Source organism: Tupaia chinensis, unplaced genomic scaffold (genome assembly GCF_000334495.1).
Source record: "Tupaia chinensis unplaced genomic scaffold, TupChi_1.0 Scaffold000346_1, whole genome shotgun sequence".
Taxonomy (NCBI): Eukaryota; Metazoa; Chordata; class Mammalia; order Scandentia; family Tupaiidae; genus Tupaia; species Tupaia belangeri.
In genome coordinates, this window is record NW_006159840.1 from 528,683 (window position 1) to 550,094 (window position 21,412).

At 45.0% G+C, this 21,412-nt stretch overlaps 1 protein-coding gene across 2 annotated transcripts in view; it reads right to left on the reverse strand.

Moving 5' to 3' along the window:
• The window catches only part of SOD2 (superoxide dismutase 2), a 30,351-nt gene that overhangs the window by 6,173 nt on the left and 2,766 nt on the right, over positions 1-21,412 (reverse strand). The window contains exons 2-6 of one of the 2 annotated variants that reach the window (XM_006152239.3): positions 21,156-21,358; positions 13,444-13,560; positions 11,752-11,931; positions 5,974-6,135; positions 2,533-2,671 (exon numbers count right to left, since the gene is read on the reverse strand). In XM_006152239.3, the coding sequence (XP_006152301.1) occupies positions 5,990-6,135; positions 11,752-11,931; positions 13,444-13,560; positions 21,156-21,358 (646 nt within the window). In that variant the 3' untranslated portion in view covers positions 2,533-2,671; positions 5,974-5,989. Of the gene's footprint in view, positions 1-2,532; positions 2,672-5,973; positions 6,136-11,751; positions 11,932-13,443; positions 13,561-21,155; positions 21,359-21,412 lie in introns of those variants that run through there. The other variant, XM_014589241.2, reaches the window with a different exon arrangement.

Consider the following 21,412-nt stretch of genomic DNA (forward strand, 5'->3'; position numbering starts at 1 on the left):
ATTCCCAAGGAGGGACGGCCATGCCACAGTCCCTTCTCCTCCATTCTCCTCTTGGGATCTTGAGTACCCATGCAAACGGGCCCAGCATGAGTTTTAAGCTTCCGGGTCAAGGATTCAAACCCTGGCTGACTACGTGGGAGTCCAGCAAAGGAACCATTACACCATCTGCTGGTCCCTAGAAATTGTTAGTAATTGGTTTAAAGCACAAATCTTTGTCTCTAAAAGACTCAGAGATAAGGCTTTAACATGCACTACCTGATGCCATGGCAGCGTCAGGCACCTGCTCGACAGCGGCCCACAATCTCTGGATCAGCGCTGACTGTTACGGCAAGATTCATGGGTGCAGGTGACTCCCCCAGGCCCCTGGAAAGAATCCTGAAATAGGAATAGCAGCCAGAACTCTGCTCTCACTGCGGTAATGTGAAAGACAAGAGCCAACCTTAGCTCAAGATCGGTCGGAAAGAATCACTGATAACGAGTGTTGGCTTTTATCTTCTGGCTTTAGCAAAACGTCTCTGAGAAGTGGGGAGTTCAGGAATCAGTCAACCTGGGGTCAGCAGGTGGCGTGGTGGTTGAGGTCACTGGACTCCTGCATGGCCGACCACGGTTCTGGACCTGGCGGCTTGCTTTCTCCTTTTCTCTCTCTCGCTCTGTCCCTCTCTAGTCGAATTTAAAAAATAAATAAAGTTCAATAAATTCTTTTAAAAAAGGAATTAGTCAACCTGTAAGCAGAAGTGAAAAAAATAGAGTTCAAAAATATGGGGCTTCAAAAGTTGGAAAACCTGGTCCGGCCCAGTAGCGCAGCAACTAAGTACTGTGCAGACGATGCCGGGTCCCACACAGTTTGAACCAAGGTTCAAATCCCAGCCCCATTTGCCATCAGGTGCCCTGTGCCCAGGATCCTGAGGTGACGAAGAAATGGAGGAAGAACTGTGGTGGCATGGGTCAGCTGGTGGCATGGAGGTTATGGCAACTGGATCTTACATAGCTAACTGTGGGGTTCAAGTCCAAGACCCCGAAGCTTGAAAAACAAGCCAGGCATGTGTGTGCATGCCCCAAATGCCTAGGGAATAGAAGAGAAGGGATTGCAGCATGCCATCTTCCCTCTAGAATCCTTTCTCATTCCCCCATCACCCTGACTCTAACTGAGTGCACACGCGCTACAGCAAAAAAAACAGAAGAGGTCACCAAATGGCACAGTGGTAAAGGGCTAGACTCCCATGTGGCTGACTGTAGTTCTAGTACCAGACCCAGTGGCTTGAAACATGCTGGGCACAAGTGCACACATGCCACAAATTCCAAGATAATGGAGAAGGGATTGGAGTGTGGCCATCCCTGCAGGGGTGACTTCTTGCTGTTTCTGTCTCTCTCACCAGTGAGCACACACATCCTATAGCAAAAAAAAAAAAAAAACTCTTAAAAAAAATAAATAAAAAGCAGCAGTGTAGTGACCAGCAGTTAGCGTAATGGCTATGTCGCTGGACTCCCATGTAGTCGACCGCAGTTTGCGTCCCGGACCCGGTGGCTTAAAACTCACGCCAGGCGCGTGTGCGTGCGTGCCCAAGATCCTAAGACGATAATGGAGGAGAAGGGATTGCGGCGTGGCCATTCCCCCTGGAGGGTGATTTCTCGCTTTCTGTCTCTCTGTCTCTCTCTGTCTGGCTGGCGAGTGCATGCACCCTATAGCAAAAAAACCTCTCCACAAAAAATAAAAAGCAGCAATGTAACCAGACCTCATTATAAGCTGTGTTCTCTCTCTCTTGCATATGCCCTGTGGCATGTTTTTAAATAAAAGGCTGGAAAACCTGCCTGCCTCTAAATCCCAAACTGCAAGAGAAGACAACAAAGGCTTTGTGCCACAAAGGCTTAGGCTCCGTGGCGAGCGGAGATTAAATGTGAGCCCAGGCTTTCCCCTGAAGGTGGCTGACAGGGTGAGGACGCAGAGGCGGGCTGGTACTGAGGGTTATGTATGGCAAGAAACTTTAGAAGAGGATGCTGGTGGGGCCAGCCGGGGGTAAGGAGGTTAGGGCGCTGCATCCAGCATGACTTGGAAATCGCACTGGGCGTGTGTGCACAATGTCCAGGACCCCAAGAGAATGGAGAAGAAACTGGCATAGCCATCCCCACTTGGGGGTGATTTCTCAGTTTCCCTCTTTCTGGCAAGGGCATGTTCTCTTTAACAACAACAAAATTATTTCATGAAAGGGACGCAGGCACCACAATCGCCCCAGCCTTACGAGAATTATGGGTGTTACCTGGCCTGTTTCAAACTGAGGACCCGAACCCTGGTCTTCTGTGTGGTTCCAGCATTGTGAGGCCGCATACTACTGCTTGTGCTGCTGTGGCTGGGCTACCTTCTGGGTTTTAAGCATAAAATTTCCCCGACCTACGATCTATCGTTGCTTTCACATAGAAAGGCAGTAAAACCAACAGAGCACGATGGGATCGCTGTTTTGACCCACATACATAATAACACGGTCCTCTTTTGATGGCTGATAGATCTTTTTACAGTCAAAAAACGTTACGCACACGGTAGGAGGAAAATAAATGTTTCTTTAATGAATAATTAAGTGACAGTTCTGCAGGGCCTTATAGGATTTCCTGTGTGTACTAGGTTCGATGTGTATCTTAGAAGCCAGGATGTAAGCTTGCTGGGATCATCAGGGCACGACTGAAAATGAGAAACAGTGATTTATAAAACATTTACCTTAGAGCTTTCCCAAACAGTAATTCCCTTGAAATAAAATAGAAATAAAATGTGTATTTCTACCTAGTTTTGGCTATGACTCATAACACACACTGAAATTAATTTTATGGTTTGATGTTAGTTTTTTAAAGGGACTCTGAAGAGGGCTCAGCCCACGCTATGGTAGTTGGGGCGGCGGGATCTCAGTGGCTTGAGAAACCCTGAGGGGAGACTGGAAGAGACGGGACCGCAGCATGGCCATCCCCTGGGGGTGCTGCCGCACTTTCTCTCTGTGACTCCCTCTGGAAAGTGTACGTGCCTTGTAGCAAATTTAAAAAATAAAAAGGAGGAAAAAAAAGGTGCTCAAAGGAAATTCAAATATCACTTTCAGACCACGAAGTAGAGGTGTGTGAAAAAGTTGTGATTTTATAACATCAAAGTCTAAATATTACATAAGAGTCTGAGGCTCAGATACTATTTCAAAGGCAGTGTTCCCTTTCCTCCAGCACTAATTTTCCTCCAGCACTAATTGCACACACAGTTTTGAAGCACAGCCACGTCAGAGCCACAGCTGATCCGGTCCCAAACATCCTTCTTGGATTTTCCTTCCTTGAAGGAAGAAATGGCAATTTTACTTCTATTCCTTTTTTATTATGTAACAGAGGCTTACGTCATATTAGTTTCCTTTTCCACTGGATGGTTAAAATTATTGTTCTAGTCTCTCAACCTCGCCAGTGAGGAGAGACAAACTCGGTGAAGGACAATGTGCTTCCTCATTCTTGTCAACAGAAAGTCAAGCAAAAATAGAGCCCCACAGAAATTTCAAGAGTGAATTTTTTTTTATATTGTAAAGCTTAGTAGAAGTCAAAAGCCCGTGGATAAGTCGGTAGTCTCTGCAAATCTTTGCTGGTTACATTTAAACCACCATCTGGCAGACCATTCGTATCGAAAAGGCCCCGCTTTCCTGGCTGGCCTGGGCCGGGTCAGTGCCTCACTGTGGAGGCAGGTAGTAATCACAAGGCTCCCACTTGCACGCTCTGAAAGTCATCTCACTGTGGTACCCAAGGATGTCAACTGCCATTGCCCAAGTTCTTTCAAGTCACAAGTATTGACAAAGACACACACAGGTATCAACAGTCTCATCATGAACACTGCTGACCATTCAACAAGCCTAAATATTTTTCTAACTGAATTCTAAAAGCAATATGCCCTCAACTGAATATATATATATATATATATATATTAAGAATTATCTATTTAATTTATTTGTTGTTATTATTATCTTTTACTTTGACCAGAGAGAGAAAGGGAAAGTGAGAAAGCAAGCTGTCAGCTGAGAAATTCAAACCGTGTTCAGCCAAGTGGGAATCCAGCGCCTTAACCATCACGCCACCTGCTGGCCCAAATTTAATGTATTTTTAAACTTTAGTCTTCAATATTAAAAGTGCTAAGATATCCCATTTTCCTCTAAAAAAGAAAATTAAGTTGGGGAAAAAGTAAAAATAAAAAATATAAACATTACTATATAAGTTTAAGAAAAAAAAAACCTATATGAAGAAAAATATTCAGGCCAGGAGTGACATGGTGGGTAGGGCAAGTGGATCCCACATGGGTGACTGCGAGGTCTGAGTCCCACATCCGGCAGCCTGGGAGAGATGTCAGGCATGTGTGCACGATGCCCAAGTCCACAGAGGAGAATGGAGAAGGGACTGTGACAGTGACCACTCCCCTAGAAGATGCCTTCTCACTCTTCCTCTCTCTCAGTCTCCAGCGAGCACACACACCCAGTAACAAAAATTCTAAAAAGTGAAATATTCCAAGAGGAGGTAAAACCACAGGGCTGCTCACCACAGCATCACTTGTAATAAGCAGCATTTATAAGCAAACAAGGCATAACAGGCCAGCTGGTGGCATAGAGGGTAAGGCGGTTGGATCCCACATGGCTGACCCCACAGTTTGAGTCCTGGACCTGGTGGCCTGAAAAACACAGGAGGCCAAAATCCTTAAAGGCTTGAGAAAGCAATTAGTGAGAGCTTACCCCACAGGGGGAGGTGGTGTTTTCTCACTTTACCTCTCTCTCTAACAAGCACACGTGCTCTCCAGCAAAAAAAAAAAAAAGAAGTATCAGTAACAGACCGTAAAGTAAATGAGGAAATGTCTAATTGATAAGATATGCTATAGCCACTGGTGATAATTAGAAAGACGATGAAACGTGAGGGAATGCATGAGTATGTTAAACCGAACACAGGAAGGAGCCCGCCATACTTAAACGGTAGCCAGTCCTACTTGGGAAACTCCACAGGAACGGAGCCTGACAGGCTATGTCTGTGTCACAGGTAGAGATTTTGCTTTATTGAAAAAACAACACAAAGCTTCTCGAGTGGTCGTGCATTTTTTTATGAGAAAACATCAAAAGGACAGAATAAATTAAAATATGTCTTTGGAAATAAATGTTGCTGTGGGAGGCACGCCACTGACCTTGTCCAGAATCAGTGTGCCTCGACCTGGGGAGAAGTATGCGGCCCAGGGCCCAGTTCTGCTGAGGGAGGCCTGGCAGCAGGACCCAAAGAGAGGCCAGTGCCCACCGGGGTGAGCCGAGACCTCGGCCCCATCGCCGACTTTCCCAGCGAGACCCTCGTCTGTCCACTTCGAGCACATTTGTGTGTGTGAGGACACAATCCTACATCACAGTCTTTATGGTTAGGCTTACAGAAAAATGTGGATGCACAAACATCTCCTTATAATAAAGCAGTTTGCAATTAGCAGTCAACTTAAGGGTTCCTTAAATGACAGAACTGTCCGTGTTAACCCCTGTAACACGTGACCTTAAATAAAAGCCATCAGGTGACAGATATTTCCACTACACAGGATCACCTACCACAGAGCTATTTCATCAGAACACTAAGTATTTTCCTTCAGAAATTCCAGCATTTTACCATTAAAGAACTTGTGTGAAGATTAGATTTCTCTATACTGCAACAGAACAAGATTATAAAGGCTTCCCTAAAGGTCCCAAAGTACAGGAACAGAATGCTTTTATGGTTTTATAATGACGATTATAACCTAGCTATTTTAGCTTTCTGAAGAAAATGTTCTCAAGAGTAACTCACACAAAGCATTTACTATTTTCAAACAGTTGCCAACAGTAAAATTTTCAAATAATTATTCTTAATGTTAAATTACAATGATCAAATGTGTAAATGAATAACACCAAGAAATGCTACAACAGTGTGAAATATCACAGCACTCTGAACTACTGCAAAAAAGATTTAAAGGGCTTAACATACTCAGTACAAGGATGATTCACTTTTTGCAAGCCATGTATCTTTCAGTTACATTCTCCCAGTTGATCACATTCCAAATAGCTTTCAGATAATCAGGTCTGACATTCTTATACTGAAGGTAGTAAGCATGCTCCCACACGTCAATTCCCAGCAGCGGGACAAGGCCTATGAAAAAGGAGGGAAAAAAGCAAAAACTATAAACATTGTATCTTCTCAATTTAAACTTATTTTCCTATGTACACAAACTTACCCTTTACCACAAGCTCATCCACTTGTATCTCTTACACAAACAGGAAATCTGTCTAAGAATGATTACTATAAAAAATGTTTAGGGGGACCAACAGTTAACATAATGGCTATGTCGCTGAGCTCCCATGTAGCTGACTGCAGTTCAAGTCCCGGACCCAGTTGCTTAAACTCACAACGGGCGTGTGTGTGTGTGTGCCCAAGATCCCGAAAGGAGAATGAAGGAGAAGGGATTGCGGTGTGGCCATCCCCCCAGGGAGTGAGTTTTCGCTTTCTGTCTCTCTATCTCTCTCTGTCTTTCTGGCGAGCGCACGCATCCTATAGCAAAAACCTCTCAAAAAAAAAAAAATGTTTAGGGCCGGCAGGTGGTATGGTGATTAAGGGCGCTGGACTCCTATATGGCTAACCATGGTTGGACCCAGACCTGGTGGCTTGCTTTCTCACTTTCTCTCTCTCTCTTTCTCTCTCTCTCTCACTCTGTCCCTCTCTGGTCAAATTAAAATAAATAAAGTTAAACAAAATATTTTTTAAAGAATTATTTTGTTTAACTTTATTATTATTATTATTATTATTATTATTTAGTATCTCCAAGACAGACAGAGAGAGAAAAAGGGAAAGTGAGAAAGCATGCCTCCAGGTCTGGGACTCGAACCATGGTCAGCCATGTGGGAGTCCAGCATGCCTAATCACCATGCCACCTGCCAACCCCAATAAAATAATTCTTTAAAAAAAATGAAGTTTAAACTTTACTCTGAAAAAAGTAAGTGATAATGGTAAAAATGAACTAAAATGGACTGGGAAGTCAATTAACTACTGTACTTTAACAGTTCCTAAAAAGACAACAGATTCCGGGCCAGCACGTGGTGTGGTGGCTGAGGCGCTGCACCCCCACATGGCAAATCAAGTCCCAGACTTAGCAGCTTGCTTTCTCACTTTTCCTCTCTCTGTCTCTCTCTGGTAAAATTAAAAAATAATAATAATTGGGGCCAGCAGGTGACATGGTGGTTAAGGTCCTGGACCCTCCCACATGACTGACTGCAGTTCAAGTCCTGGACCGAGTGGCTTTCTTCTCACTTTCCCTCTCTCTATATCTCTCGCTGGTCAAATTAAAAAATGAATGAATGAATACATAAAATTAAAATAAACAATTCTTTAAGGAAAATATGATAATAAATAGAATAAATAAATTTTTTTTAAAAAGCCAACAGTTTCGTCCACGAGCAAACTCCCAGCCCTCCTCCCAGGGTCCATGTCACACTCCGTTCCAGGGTGGCTGAGGCCCTCCCAGGTCTCTTCCAAAGGCCTGTGCACTCACAGGGGTTTGTGAGAAACACACTCTGCTCTCCAAGGCTCATTTCAGTCTTAGAGAACAGACAGCGTTTATGAGACACTAATAGAAATAATACGTTAACACGTTAACGGGGACCCGCTGATGGAGTAATGGTTACATCACTGGACTCCCACATGGTCGATTACAGTTAAGAGTCCCGGACACAGTGGTTTAAACCTCACGCCGGGCACATGTGTGTGCGTGCCCAAAATCTCGAGAGAATTGAGAAGAAGGGATTGCAGCGTGGTCATGCCCCCTCGGGGGTGATTTCTTGCTTTCTGACTCTCTGTCTCTCTCTGTCTCTCCAGTGAGCACACGCACCCTATAGCAAAAATCACTCCAAAAAATAAGTAAATAAAAGAATATGTTAACAAGGCAAACTGAGCAGGACTAAACAAAAAGACACCATGTTTTTAGTAACTAGTGAAACTGAAGAACTTCATTCTATCTATAAACAAACATTTATTTAGGGGGCTGGCAGGTGGCATGGTGGTTAAGGGCACTGGACTCCCACATGGCCAACCACAGTTCGAGTCCTAGACCTGGCAGCCTGCTTTCTCGCTTTCTCTCTCTCTCTCTCTCTCTCTCTCTCTCTCTCTCTCTCTCTCTGTCTCTCTCTGGTCAAGTTAAAATAAATAAGTAAAGTTAAATAAAATAATTCTTTAAATAAATAAATATTTATTTTATAAAAACTCTCAAACTAAAAGATAACTCTCCTCTATGAGAACAATTCTCAACTGGTATGTCTTGATCAGTTGTGAGATCACTAATATGAGGAATAATTACTGTAGCAAAATCTGTGAACCATGTTTCCTGTAAATAAAAAACCACGCCTTAAATTCACTGCAACAGGCTTTTTTCAAGTGGGAGGAAAGGCATAGATCTGCCACCCACAGGGAAATCGCAGCCTTTGGCCAGGTGCCTTTCTAGGTGCGCCTGACTCCTTCCCTGACTCCTTTCCTGGCTCCTGCGAATACCTGGGCACCTCACTTCCCCAAAGGCACTATTCACCTCCTGACAACACTGAGCGTGATCAGGGAGTGAGTCATGCACGCAGGAGTCTCCTGACGTGTGCAAAGGCAGGAAGTGTAGCAGAGAATGGCTGCCGACTGCCCGATGTCAGGGGATGGCTTTCAAGTTCTCTACCTCAGAGATAAACATCCCAGCTAACTGCCAGATGGCCTATGACTCTCCGGTGACATTTTATACAGGATTCTAATTCAATTAGACTCCAAGGGGAAAAAAAAGATTTGGTGAGCCCAGCCCGGAGCTTCCAAACCAAGTACTTTCACATACTGAAGATTCCTGGAAAAGACTCTAAAAACTTAATTCTATTAAGCCCAAGTCCTCAGCAGAGCAGGGAACTACAAATTCAGAAGTCAGGCTCAGGGGACCAGCAGTTGGTGTAATGGCTATGTCACTGGACTCCCACATAATCGACCACATTTCGAGTTCCAGACCTGATGGCTTAAACTCACGCCAGGCGCGTGTGTGTGAATGCTCAAGATCCCAAGAGGAGAATGGAGGAGAAGGGATTGCAGCGTGACCATCCCCCCTTAAGGGGTGATTTCTCACTTTCTGTCTCTCTGGCTTTCTCTTTCCGGCAAGCACACACACACCCTATAAAAAAACCACTCAAAAAAAAAGCAGGCTAAGCTTCTAGTTGTTTCTCACTCATTATTTATCTAAAGGTTTTATTCTAGTGGTATCTTTTTTATTTAAGAATTATTTTATTTAACTTTCTTTCATTTTTATTTTATTTTAATCACCAGAGAGGGACAGAGTAAGAGAGAGAGGTAAAGTGAGAAAGCAAGCCGCCAGGTCTGAGACTCAAACCACGATCGCCCAGGTGGGAGCCCAGCACCCTCAACCATTACGCCACCTGCTGGCCCATATAGTGGTGTAACTCTTTAAGCTGACACTAATTCTCTACACGATGATGATGATGATGATGACGCAGGGCTTGTGATTAAAATGCTTTTGTTGGGGCCAGCAGGTGGCATGGTGGTTAAGGTGCTGGATTCCCACAGGGCCTACCATGGCTTGAGTCCCAGACCCTGTGGTTTGAAAACCACAACAAATAAATAAATTAATGCTTCAAAATAAATAAATAATGTCTTTAGTAACATAGCTATAAAATTATATGTGCTTATTTTACAAAATGTCAAGGACTTACAAAGCATTTTTACTTACATAAGACTCTGGGTATTATCGTTTAAAAGAGTTGCATGGCTATGTCACTGGATTCCCGCGTAGTCGACCGCGGTTCGTGTCCCGGACCCGGTGGCTTAAAACTCACGCCGGGCGCGTGTGCGTGCATGCCCAAGATCCCGAGAGGAGAATGGAGGAGAAGGGATTGCGGCGTCACCATCCCCCCTGGGGGGTGATTTCTCGCTTTCTGTCTCTATGTCTCTCTCTGTCTGGCGAGCGCACGCGCCCTACAGTGAAAATCTCTCAAAAAATAAATAAATAAATAAATAAGAGTTGCTCAAATTATTACAGTCATGAGAAGTGTAAACAATTAGTTAAACGCTTTGTAGTAAACTATCTCTCCCAAATGAGACAAGTAACACCTCTTAACTCTAACCTGTTGTTCCCTGCAGCGGATCCTGATTAGGACAGGCAGCGATCTGTAGGCGTCCCTGCTCCTTATTGAAACCAAGCCAACCCCAACCTGAGCCTTGGACACCAACAGACACGGCTGTCAGCTTCTCCTTAAACTTGTCAAAGGAACCAAAGTCACGTTTGATGGCTTCCAGCAACTCCCCTATTAAAAAATAATAAAAAACAACACACACAAATAGAGAGGTCAACAATTACAATAAAGTATGACATCACGTATATTAAAATAGTTCTGCATGGCCCAAGAAGCAACTAGACAACATTGCACGCAAGATGTACCATAACCGGTGACCCTACGTAACACTAGTGGTACTCCTGCCCTTACGCCAGGATGTAAGGTTTCACAACTTTATTCACGTGTTTGTCAACGAAGCCTGTCCTAAGAGGGAGTCTTTTCACTCGCCGTGCTACTGTCATCAGGAAAGAAATACTAAATCCCATTAGCTTTCAGTTTTCTCTCAATGTGAAAACTCACTTTGTCTTCTACCTTACCTACTCTACATAACCACCTGGGAGTAAGAAGTTATGGCTGTTACTCCATTCTTCTCCAAGGCAGCCCTGATCGTCCTATGTGATTAAACTGATTTTAAAACAGTGATTTTATCTCTTCTGTTACTGAACTATAAGCTTCTAGTTGTTTCTCACTCATTATTTATCTAAAGGTTTTATTCTAGTGGTATCTTTTTTATTTAAGAATTATTTTATTTAACTTTCTTTCATTTTTATTTTATTTTAATCACCAGAGAGGGACAGAGTAAGAGAGAGAGGTAAAGTGAGAAAGCAAGCCGCCAGGTCTGAGACTCAAACCACGATCGCCCAGGTGGGAGCCCAGCACCCTCAACCATTACGCCACCTGCTGGCCCATATAGTGGTGTAACTCTTTAAGCTGACACTAATTCTCTACACGATGATGATGATGATGATGACGCAGGGCTTGTGATTAAAATGCTTTTGTTGGGGCCAGCAGGTGGCATGGTGGGTAAGGTGCTGGATTCCCACAGGGCCTACCATGGCTTGAGTCCCAGACCCTGTGGTTTGAAAACCACAACAAATAAATAAATTAATGCTTCAAAATAAATAAATAATGTCTTTAGTAACATAGCTATAAAATTATATGTGCTTATTTTACAAAATGTCAAGGACTTACAAAGCATTTTTACTTACATAAGACTCTGGGTATTATCGTTTAAAAGAGTTGCTCAAAGGGAACCAGCAGTTAGCGTAATGGCTATGTCGCTGGATTCCCACGTAGTCGACCGCGGTTCGTGTCCCGGACCCGGTGGCTTAAAACTCACGCCGGGCGCGTGTGCGTGCATGCCCAAGATCCCGAGAGGAGAATGGAGGAGAAGGGATTGCGGCGTCACCATCCCCCCTGGGGGGTGATTTCTCGCTTTCTGTCTCTATGTCTCTCTCTGTCTGGCGAGCGCACGCGCCCTACAGTGAAAATCTCTCAAAAAATAAATAAATAAATAAATAAGAGTTGCTCAAATTATTACAGTCATGAGAAGTGTAAACAATTAGTTAAACGCTTTGTAGTAAACTATCTCTCCCAAATGAGACAAGTAACACCTCTTAACTCTAACCTGTTGTTCCCTGCAGCGGATCCTGATTAGGACAGGCAGCGATCTGTAGGCGTCCCTGCTCCTTATTGAAACCAAGCCAACCCCAACCTGAGCCTTGGACACCAACAGACACGGCTGTCAGCTTCTCCTTAAACTTGTCAAAGGAACCAAAGTCACGTTTGATGGCTTCCAGCAACTCCCCTATTAAAAAATAATAAAAAACAACACACACAAATAGAGAGGTCAACAATTACAATAAAGTATGACATCACGTATATTAAAATAGTTCTGCATGGCCCAAGAAGCAACTAGACAACATTGCACGCAAGATGTACCATAACCGGTGACCCTACGTAACACTAGTGGTACTCCTGCCCTTACGCCAGGATGTAAGGTTTCACAACTTTATTCACGTGTTTGTCAACGAAGCCTGTCCTAAGAGGGAGTCTTTTCACTCGCCGTGCTACTGTCATCAGGAAAGAAATACTAAATCCCATTAGCTTTCAGTTTTCTCTCAATGTGAAAACTCACTTTGTCTTCTACCTTACCTACTCTACATAACCACCTGGGAGTAAGAAGTTATGGCTGTTACTCCATTCTTCTCCAAGGCAGCCCTGATCGTCCTATGTGATTAAACTGATTTTAAAACAGTGATTTTATCTCTTCTGTTACTGAACTAAGAGTAAACTTTTAAGAGCTATAACCCTTTTATTCCACTGCATACAGAATATAATTTTAGACTGAGCAAATCAACCAAATCGACTGGGTCAAAATCCTCACTTCTCTTTTCTATTGGTTATAAGTAATTATTGCCTGGTGATTAAGCCAACTGGATCTCACATGGCCTACTGCACAGTTCAAGTCCCAGATCCAGGGGTCTGAAAAACATGGTGGGTATGTGTGTGTGCCCAGAGACCCTAGAGGAGAATGGAAAAGAGAATGCAGCATGGCCATACCCACTGGGTGGGACAGTGATCTTTCACTTTCCCTGTCTCTTTCTCTTTCCAGCAAATGCACACACCCTGTGGTAAAAACTTAAAAAAAAAAAAAAGGTCCAAAAAAGGAGGGAGAGATGGAAAAGAGGGTTTGCAATGTGACTGTCCTCCATGGAGGGGAATTTTTTCATTTTCTCTCTCTCCCAGCAAGCACACACTCCCTCTGGTAAACATTAAAATTAAATAAAGAAATTATCTTTTATAAGTACAATGATGGAATAAAGTACTACAGATAATTTTAAAAATGGAAGAAAATACTAAAGCTATTGGTTAAATATGGTTATATCTAATGATCTGGTAACTGACTAAACTTCAATGCATTAAGTCATGGTCTGAGACCTAAATCAGAAAAAACAGACTGCTGGTTTCCCATATTGCAAGGAAAATTAAGGGAACAAAAAAATCAACAATATGGGCAAATGGCACAGAGGTTAAGGCGCTGAATCCCACATGGCTGACTGCATTTCAAGTCCCAGACCAATGGCTTGGAAAATCCCATAGGGCACTTGTGCATCCATGCCCAAAATCCCAAGAGTGGAGGAGAAGGGACTGCAGCGTAGCCATGCGCCCTGGAGAGTGATTTCTCACTTTCCCTCTCAGTGCCTCTGTCTCTCTCTGGTGAGCACACACGCCACGAAGCAAAAACTAAAAGAAAAAATCAACAATCATGTTCTATTGCGCACAAAATGCAGATAAGGCTGTGCTCAGATATACTGACCTTTGGGTTCTCCGCCGCCGTTAGGGCTCAGGTTAGTCCAGAAAATGGTGTGATTGATATGACCTCCGCCGTTGAACTTCAGGGCAGGCTGAAGAGCTACCTGAGCCGTAACATCTCCTGAAATGTCAACACACAAACACCTTTTCAAAATTTCTTATTTCTTTTTTTTTTCCTTTTTTTGGAGAGATTTTTGCTATAGGATGCGTGTGCTCACCAGACAGACAGAGAGAGACAGAGAGACAGAAAGCGAGAAATCACCCCCCAGGGGGGATGGCCATGCTGCAATCCCTTTTTCTCCGTTCTCTCAGGATCTCGGGCACGCACGCACAAGCACCCGGCGTGAGTTTAAGCCACCGGGTCCGGGACTCGAACCGCGGTCAACTACATGGGAGTCCAGCGACATAGCCATTACGCTAACTGCTGGTCCCTCAAAATTTCTTATTTCTTTTGGCCACTCTTTACCTTTTCTTTTCTGTGTAAGACATCAGCTAATTAGACCAACATATAAGGTCGTCAGAAAAGTATGATGCATTTTTCTGTTTTTCTATGCAAAAATGCATCATGACTTTTCCAAAAACCCAGTATATAGCAACCCTACTAATCCTAAAATTTAGTAATTTCAGATTCTATATAAAAAAGAGACCCTTCCAAAATTATTTGTCCCAGTGGATTTTCAATTCAGTGAACAACATGCTGAACAAGCAGTGAGGCATTCAGCAGGGGTGGTAAAACTAGAAAATTCACTCCTGGGGCCAGCAGGTGGCGTAGTGGTTAAGGTGCTAGACTCCCATACAACCAACCATGGGTGGAGTCCCAGATTCAGTGGCTTGAAACCATGCTGAGCACGTGTATATGTGTACCCAAAATCCCAAGAGGAGAAGGGATTGCAGTGTGGCCATCCCTTCTGGGGAGTGACTTCTCACTCTTTCTCAGTCTCTGCATTGAGCGCATGCATACTATAGCAAAAATCACTCTTTAGAAAAGAAAAAGAAGAAAGGAAGAACTGGCCAGCCGGTGGCGTAGTGGTTAAGGTACTGGACTCCCACATAGCCAACTATGCGTTGAGTCCTGGACCCAGCAGTTTGAAACACACCAGGCATGTGTGCAGGCATGCCCAAAATCCCGAGAAAAACAGAGAAGGGATTGCAGCGTGGCCACCCCCAGGCAATTTCTCACTTTTTGCCTGTCTCTCTGATGAGCGCATGCACGCTATAGCAAAAGTCTCTCAAAAAAAAAAAAAAAAAAAAAAAAAAAGAGAGAGAGAGAGTGAGAAAGAAAAATCACTCCTGGCTGCCAAGGAACTCTTGGATAGAAAACATTTCAGCAAATGAAACACCAGAGGGAACAACCAAAGATATGGGATGCTATAAATCACATGCCTCTATACTCAGACTAATGTAAATTCCCAACTCACTTCCCAGATGAACTCCATTCATTAGGAAATAGTTCAAAGTTACATTAAATGATGGGAACCAGCAGTTAGCGTAATGGCTATGTCGCTGGACTCCCACATAGTCGACCGCGGTTCACGTCCAGGACCCGGTGGCTTAGAATTCACACCGGGCACGCGTGTGCGTGTGCGCCCAAGATCCCGAGAGGAGAATGGAGGAGAAGGGATTGCGGCGTGACCATCTCCCCTGGGGGGTGATTTCTCACTTTCTGTCTCTATGTCTCTGTCTGTCTGTCTGTCTGGCGAGCACACGCGCCCTACAGCGAAAACCTCTCCAAAAAAAAAAAAAAGTTACATTAAATGAGAAACTCAACAGACTGAAACCAAACTCTGCCTTCAATTCCACACTCACTCCTGCTATGGCCTGTTCCTGGGACATCCTAGTAACCTGAAGGGTATTGTGACCCTACCACTCACACCCCACATTCACCCAGCAGCAACCCAGGCAGGGGGCCGGCAAGTTGTGCAGTGGTTAAGGCACTGGACTCCCACATGGCCGACTGCGGTTTGACTCCTGGACCTGGTGGCTTGCTTTCTCACTTCCCTCTCTCTCCCACTCGGTCCCTCTCTGGTCAAATTTTAAAAATAAATAAATGGATAAATGAAGTTAAATAAAATAATTCTTTTTTTTTTTTTTTTTGGAGAGGTTTTTTTCACTTAAGGGCAATTTTTTTCACTATAGGGCACGTGCGCTCGCCAGACAGACAGAGAGAGACATAGAGACAGAAAGCGAGAAATCACCCTCCGGGGGGATGGTCACACCGCAATCCCTTCTCTTCCATTCTCCTCTCGGGATCTTGGGCACACACGCACACATGCCCGGCGTGAGTTTTAAGCCACCGGGTCCGGGACGTGAACCGCGGTCGACTATGTGGGAGTCCAGCGACATAGCCATTACGCTAACTGCTGGTTCCCTGATAAAATAATTCTTTAGGAAAAAAATAAATAAAAGTAAACCCAGGCAGAATCCACCCTCTCCTTTCTAACTGTTGACACCCTGTCATGCATGTCCCAGATGGTGAGTGCTGACACCCTGTGCAGACTGCTTGTGGCAGCCCCCTGCGAGGCTTCGCCACTGGGACTGAACCCTAAGTCCTTAAACTCAGTCACAGAGAAACACACCACCATGCTCGCTCCCCAGCTCCAGCCACAGGCCTCCCTGCCCTCACGTGACACATGGGCAGGCTTCCGGCTGACGGACCATGGCTGCTCTCTGTAACCTTCATCCCTGCCACAGCCCAGCCTTCATTGCCTCCTTCCTCCTCCAGCTGTCAACTAAATGTCAACATCAGTACACCTCCCTTAGCCACAAGGTATAAACCTGCAATCACCCCCTCTTCCAGACCCCCAACTCTCCTTGGGCCCTCTCAATAAAACACTTGCTCATCAGCCTTCCTAACAAGTCAGCTCTGGTGAGCAAGCATTTCTGTGCAGACCTGTGTTCCTCGTGGCTAACAAACTGCCCAGCACACAGCAGGTGCTCAGTAAGTATGTGGACTGATTAGATGACTAAGTATCTTTTCTCCCCAAAATCAATTAATTCTCTGATACCAATAGTTTAGGGAAGAAAGAAAGAAAGAAAGAAAGAAAGAAAGAAAGAAAGAAAGAAAGGGAGGGAGGGAGAGAAAGAGAGAGAGAGAGAAAGAGAAAGAGAAAGAGAAAGAGAAAGAGAAAGAAAGAGAAAGAGAAAGAGAAGGCTGGTCCCACAGCCCACTGATTAAGAGAGCTGGATCCCACACGGTCAACTGTGCAGTTCAAATCCTGGCCCCAGGTGGCTTGAAAAAACCCACCTGACGTGTGTGTGTGAGTGTGTGTGTGTGTGTGCGTGTGTGTGTGCGTGTGTGTGTGTGTGTGCGTGTGTGCGTGTGTGTGTGTGTGTGCGTGTGTGTGTGTGTGTGCGTGTGTGTGTCCAAATTCCCAACAGCATAAATAATGGAGGAAAAAACTGCAGTGTTACCAGGCTCTACTTGGGGAGGGGTGCTTTCTGTCTCTCTCTGGCAAGTAGCCTCTAACAAATTTTAAAAAAAGAGAAAATGTCACATTTGAACTGCCTGAATAAACTCTCAAGACACTGGGAGAAGTAGATAGACACCGAAAAGACTTTCTACCTTATTAGACAGGTAGGCAAAATACCTTTTTTTAATTTTGACAGAGGACATGGGCACCTGCTGGGGTGGGGAGGGGGAAGAATAAGGCAACTCCCAACAAGAATGGTCCCATCGCCATCCTTACTCCTCCATTTCTATCACCTGTCAGGATTTGGGGCACACGTGCACACAAGCCCAGCATGGTTTTTAAGCCACCGGATCCAGGACTTGAACCGTGTAGTCGGCCATGTGGGATTCAGCCGCTGAACCAACATGCTAGCCCCAAATACTTTTGTTTTGTTTTTGTGTTTTAAAGAATTATTTTATTTAACTTTATTATTATTTTTTAGTTTGACCAGGGAGAGGCAGAGAGAGGGAAAGTGAAAGAGCAAGCCACCAGGTCCAGGACTCGAACCATGGTTGGCCATGTGGGAATCCAGTGCCTTTAACCACCACACCACCTGCTGGCCCCCAAAATACTGTGGGTTTTTTTTTCATGTTTTCAAGTAACTACAGAATAACTGCACTACTAGGAAAAATGGAAACTCCCCTGTTGAGTAAGTACTGAATGCTTACTAATCACAAGACACCAAGAAAGGAGGGTCCGTTTTTGGAACGTTTTAAGAACACTGTAAGAAATGTGCGTTCTGACACAGCAAGGCCAAATCTCCAGGTGTTCAGCAATTCAGAATGGAGAGGGGGACCAACCAATATCTAAACACACAGATAATCTCTCAGGGCTTTTTTAGTTTGCTATAGGGTGTGAGTGTTCAGAAAAGAGACAGTTAGACAGCGAGAAAGAGAGGGAAGGTGGGAAATCACTGCCCAAAGTGAGATGGTCACATCACAATCCCTTCTCCATTCTCCTCTGCGGATTTTTTCAGGTACACAGCCCAGTGTGTTCTTCAAGCCACCAGGTCCAGGACTCGAACTGCACAGTCGGCCGTTTGGGCTCTGCCTTAACCTCCATGACACTGGCTGGCCCCTAGATATCAACTCTTTTACTCCTTTCTTTTCCCCCACTATGTTTACAAAATAATTTTATTCCTTTCTTTTTCCATGTTTACAAAATAATTTTCTTACAGATCAGTGATTCCCTTATTAATTTTTCTTAGTCATTCTAAAAATGTAATTTTTTTTTTTTGGAGAGATTTTTTTCGCTATAGGGTGCGTGCGCTCACCAGACAGACAGAGAGAGAGACAGAGAGACAGAAAGCGAGAAATCACCCCCCAGGGGGATGGTCACGCCGCAATCCCTTCTCCTCCATTCTCCTCTAGGGATCTTGGGCACGCACGCACACGCGCCCGGCGTGAGTCTTAAGCACCGGGTCCAGGACGCGAACCACGGTCGACTACGTGGGAGTCCAGTGACATAGCCATTACGCTAACTGCTGGTTCCCGTGATTTTATTTTTTTAATAAATCAATAGTAACTAAGTTTTTTGAATAGAAAAAAACAAGCTTACTGAGAGATAATCTAATTACCTCGACCTCTCTTTATGTGAGAGAGAGGAGAGAGAGAGAAAGCACCCCTGCGGGGCGTGGTCAGGCCACACGACTTTTCTCTCCATTCCTCATCCTATCAGGATCTGGGCATGCGTGCGCTTGCGCCCGGCGTGCTTTTCAAGCTGCAGGGGCCAGGATTTGAACCAAAGGCAGCCACGTAGGTTCCAGTGTGCTATGCCAAGCACTTAACTGCTGTACTATGTGCCCAGTCACAATCTGACATCTCAAAGTTTGCTGAAATTTTTTAGTGTTTTGTTTTGTTTCGTTTTGCTATAGGATGCATGCACTCAGCAGAGAGGGACAGAAAGATAAGGTGTAAAACAATCACTCACCTGGCACCTGGGAATGGCCACACCATAAACCCCCTCTCCCATTCTCCTCTCAGGATTTTGGGCACATCTGGAACTTGAACCGCACAGCTGGCCGTGTGAGATCAAGTGCCTAATCTCCACACCACCTGCTGGCTCCATTGCTGAATATTTTTATTACATCTTAATTAAAATTTTGGTACATAATTTTTGGTTTCAATTTATTTTTTTCCTCAAATATAACAAATCAAGTACTTTTAGTTGAAAAGTATTCATATTAGTTGTTTAAGTGAGATGAGATTATGATGCTACTTTACTTACCATCTTCTCAAGTTTCCAAAGTTGACCATTTTAACTTTTCAATAATTTTTAAAATATAATATTTTCAGGCCTGCACCCCAGCCTGGTGGTTAAGAGAGCTGGATCCCACATAGCTGACAGCAGTTCAAATCTCTGTGCTGGCAGCTTAAAAAACATGCCACATGTGTGGGCGTGCATGTGTGCCCAAAATCCCAACAGGATAGTGAAAAGGAGGGGAAGGGATTTTGCAACGACCATGCCCCGTTGGCAAGAGTGCTTTCTCCCCCTCTGTCTCTTGCTGGAAAATGCACACACCCTTTGGCAAAAAAAAAAAATGTTGAGAAAGATTCCCGATGTCAGACGTGGCCTTGCAGGAAATACTTTCACAACTGGGATATTCCCCATCCCTCACCATTACTGCATCCTTCACACACTTATTTCCTAAATCACAGACCTTTCCCGTACTCGAGGTTCACTCAAAGTTCCTCCGATTATCGTAAGCAAATCTTCCAGAATGTGGTAACTTCCTCCTCTTTTTGTTCAGCCCTGTACCTCAAACACAAACAAGCTGAAATACCGCATTTTCCCACTAGATGCCCCCAGTCAACAAGATGTCACTGTCTTGAAAAATAACAAAGTTCAGAAATCTGAAACTCAATCAAAATACATTGAAGAAAAAGGAATTTTTTGGCCTGATCCCGCAACCTAGTGGTTAAGGGAGCCAGATCCCACACAGCAGTTGACTACGGTTTGACACCCAGCCCGAGTCTGAAACACCCCAGACCTGAACACACGTGGCCCACGGCATCTAGGAGATGGCACTGCAGCGTGAAAACACCTACTGGAGCATGTGCTCCCTCTGCCTCTCTGTCTGTCTGTCTGTTTCTCTCTCTGGCAAGCCCGTGCATCCTCCAGCAATTAACATTTTCTAAAAGAAAAGTCTTTTTTTCACCCTTTTTTATTGTACAGCTTACCAAGCAATACAGATACTCTGCAAACAGGACTGTCCATTGCTTTCCTGTGTCAGCCCCTGACTGACTAGTAGATTAGGACAACACTCCTCCAGACAGACACCAAAACCGTATTCCCGGGCACAGCTTCAGAGGCACGAACTCAGGTCTACAAACTACCAATTAACCAAAGTTTGGTCAATTGAGCTTTTTTACCAAAAACTAAGTCCATGTTATAGTTTAGCTGAATTATAAAAATTAGTAAACACATACAAGCCTACTTCAGTGCTCCCACAAAATGGCTCTTTTCCTTGTGAACTTTGACCCCTAAGTTAAATCCAGAGAAGTATTGAGTCTGGAGGGCCTGACCTATTCCACAGTTAGGTAACTGCTTTTCCATCACCAGCGTCACAATGCTAACTCCTGTCTCTTCCCGTGGGCTAAGGGAAGCTTCAAGGCATGGGAGCAGCTCCAGACAGGAGGCACCCCCAAGTCCTGGGCTGCGATCCTGATGCCATCTGTTCCCAGACCATGACAAAGACTAGTTTCTATGGTGAGGCAGTGTCCTCAGGTCTCTCACCCAGAGTGCGGGCTGGATAACTAGACTGCCCTGACAGGTGATGGCAGCGGGGCTGTCCACCTCTCACTTGCTGTCCAGACCTTTGCGCTGTTTGCTGACAGCAAAGCCCCACTGCTGCTTCCATCAGGGGGTTGCACTGACGCTCTGGGCACCTGAGTGCGCCACATTGTCTGGGCCACAGGTGGACAGCGCTCTGAGCCCTCCTGCAAAGGCTGGCAGACCTACCTGGGAGCACATTATGTAACAAGGACAGAGTTGGAGCTTTCTTAACGGCTCTACAACTCACAAACGCTAGCAATCTGGGCAACAAAAACAGGACTTGGGAAAATTTACAGACAAGTTCCTTCCAGGGATCCTAAGTTTTCTGAGATAAAAGAAAGTGACACGAACTACTGAGGATATTCACTCTACAAAGCATGAAGCGGTTCCCTTCCGCGGACAGGCACCTGCGCCGAGCCCCCGCCCACGGTCACCCAGGCTCTTTGTCACCCCTGCCCGCAGACGCTTTCCCACCTCCCCGGCCAGCACCTACCCTTGGCCAGGGCCTCCTGGTACTTCTCCTCAGTGGCGTTCAGGTTGTTCACGTAGGTCGCATGGTGCTTGCTGTGGTGCAGCTGCATGATCTGGGCGTTGATGTGCGGCTCCAGGGCGCCGTAGTCGTAAGGCAAGTCAGGGAGGCTGTGCTTCTGCCTGGAGCCCAGACACCACCACGCCGGCGCCAGCTGCTTTCCGGCCCTGGAAGACACGGAACGCACGGACCGAGTCAGCAAGGGACGAGCCGGGGCAGCA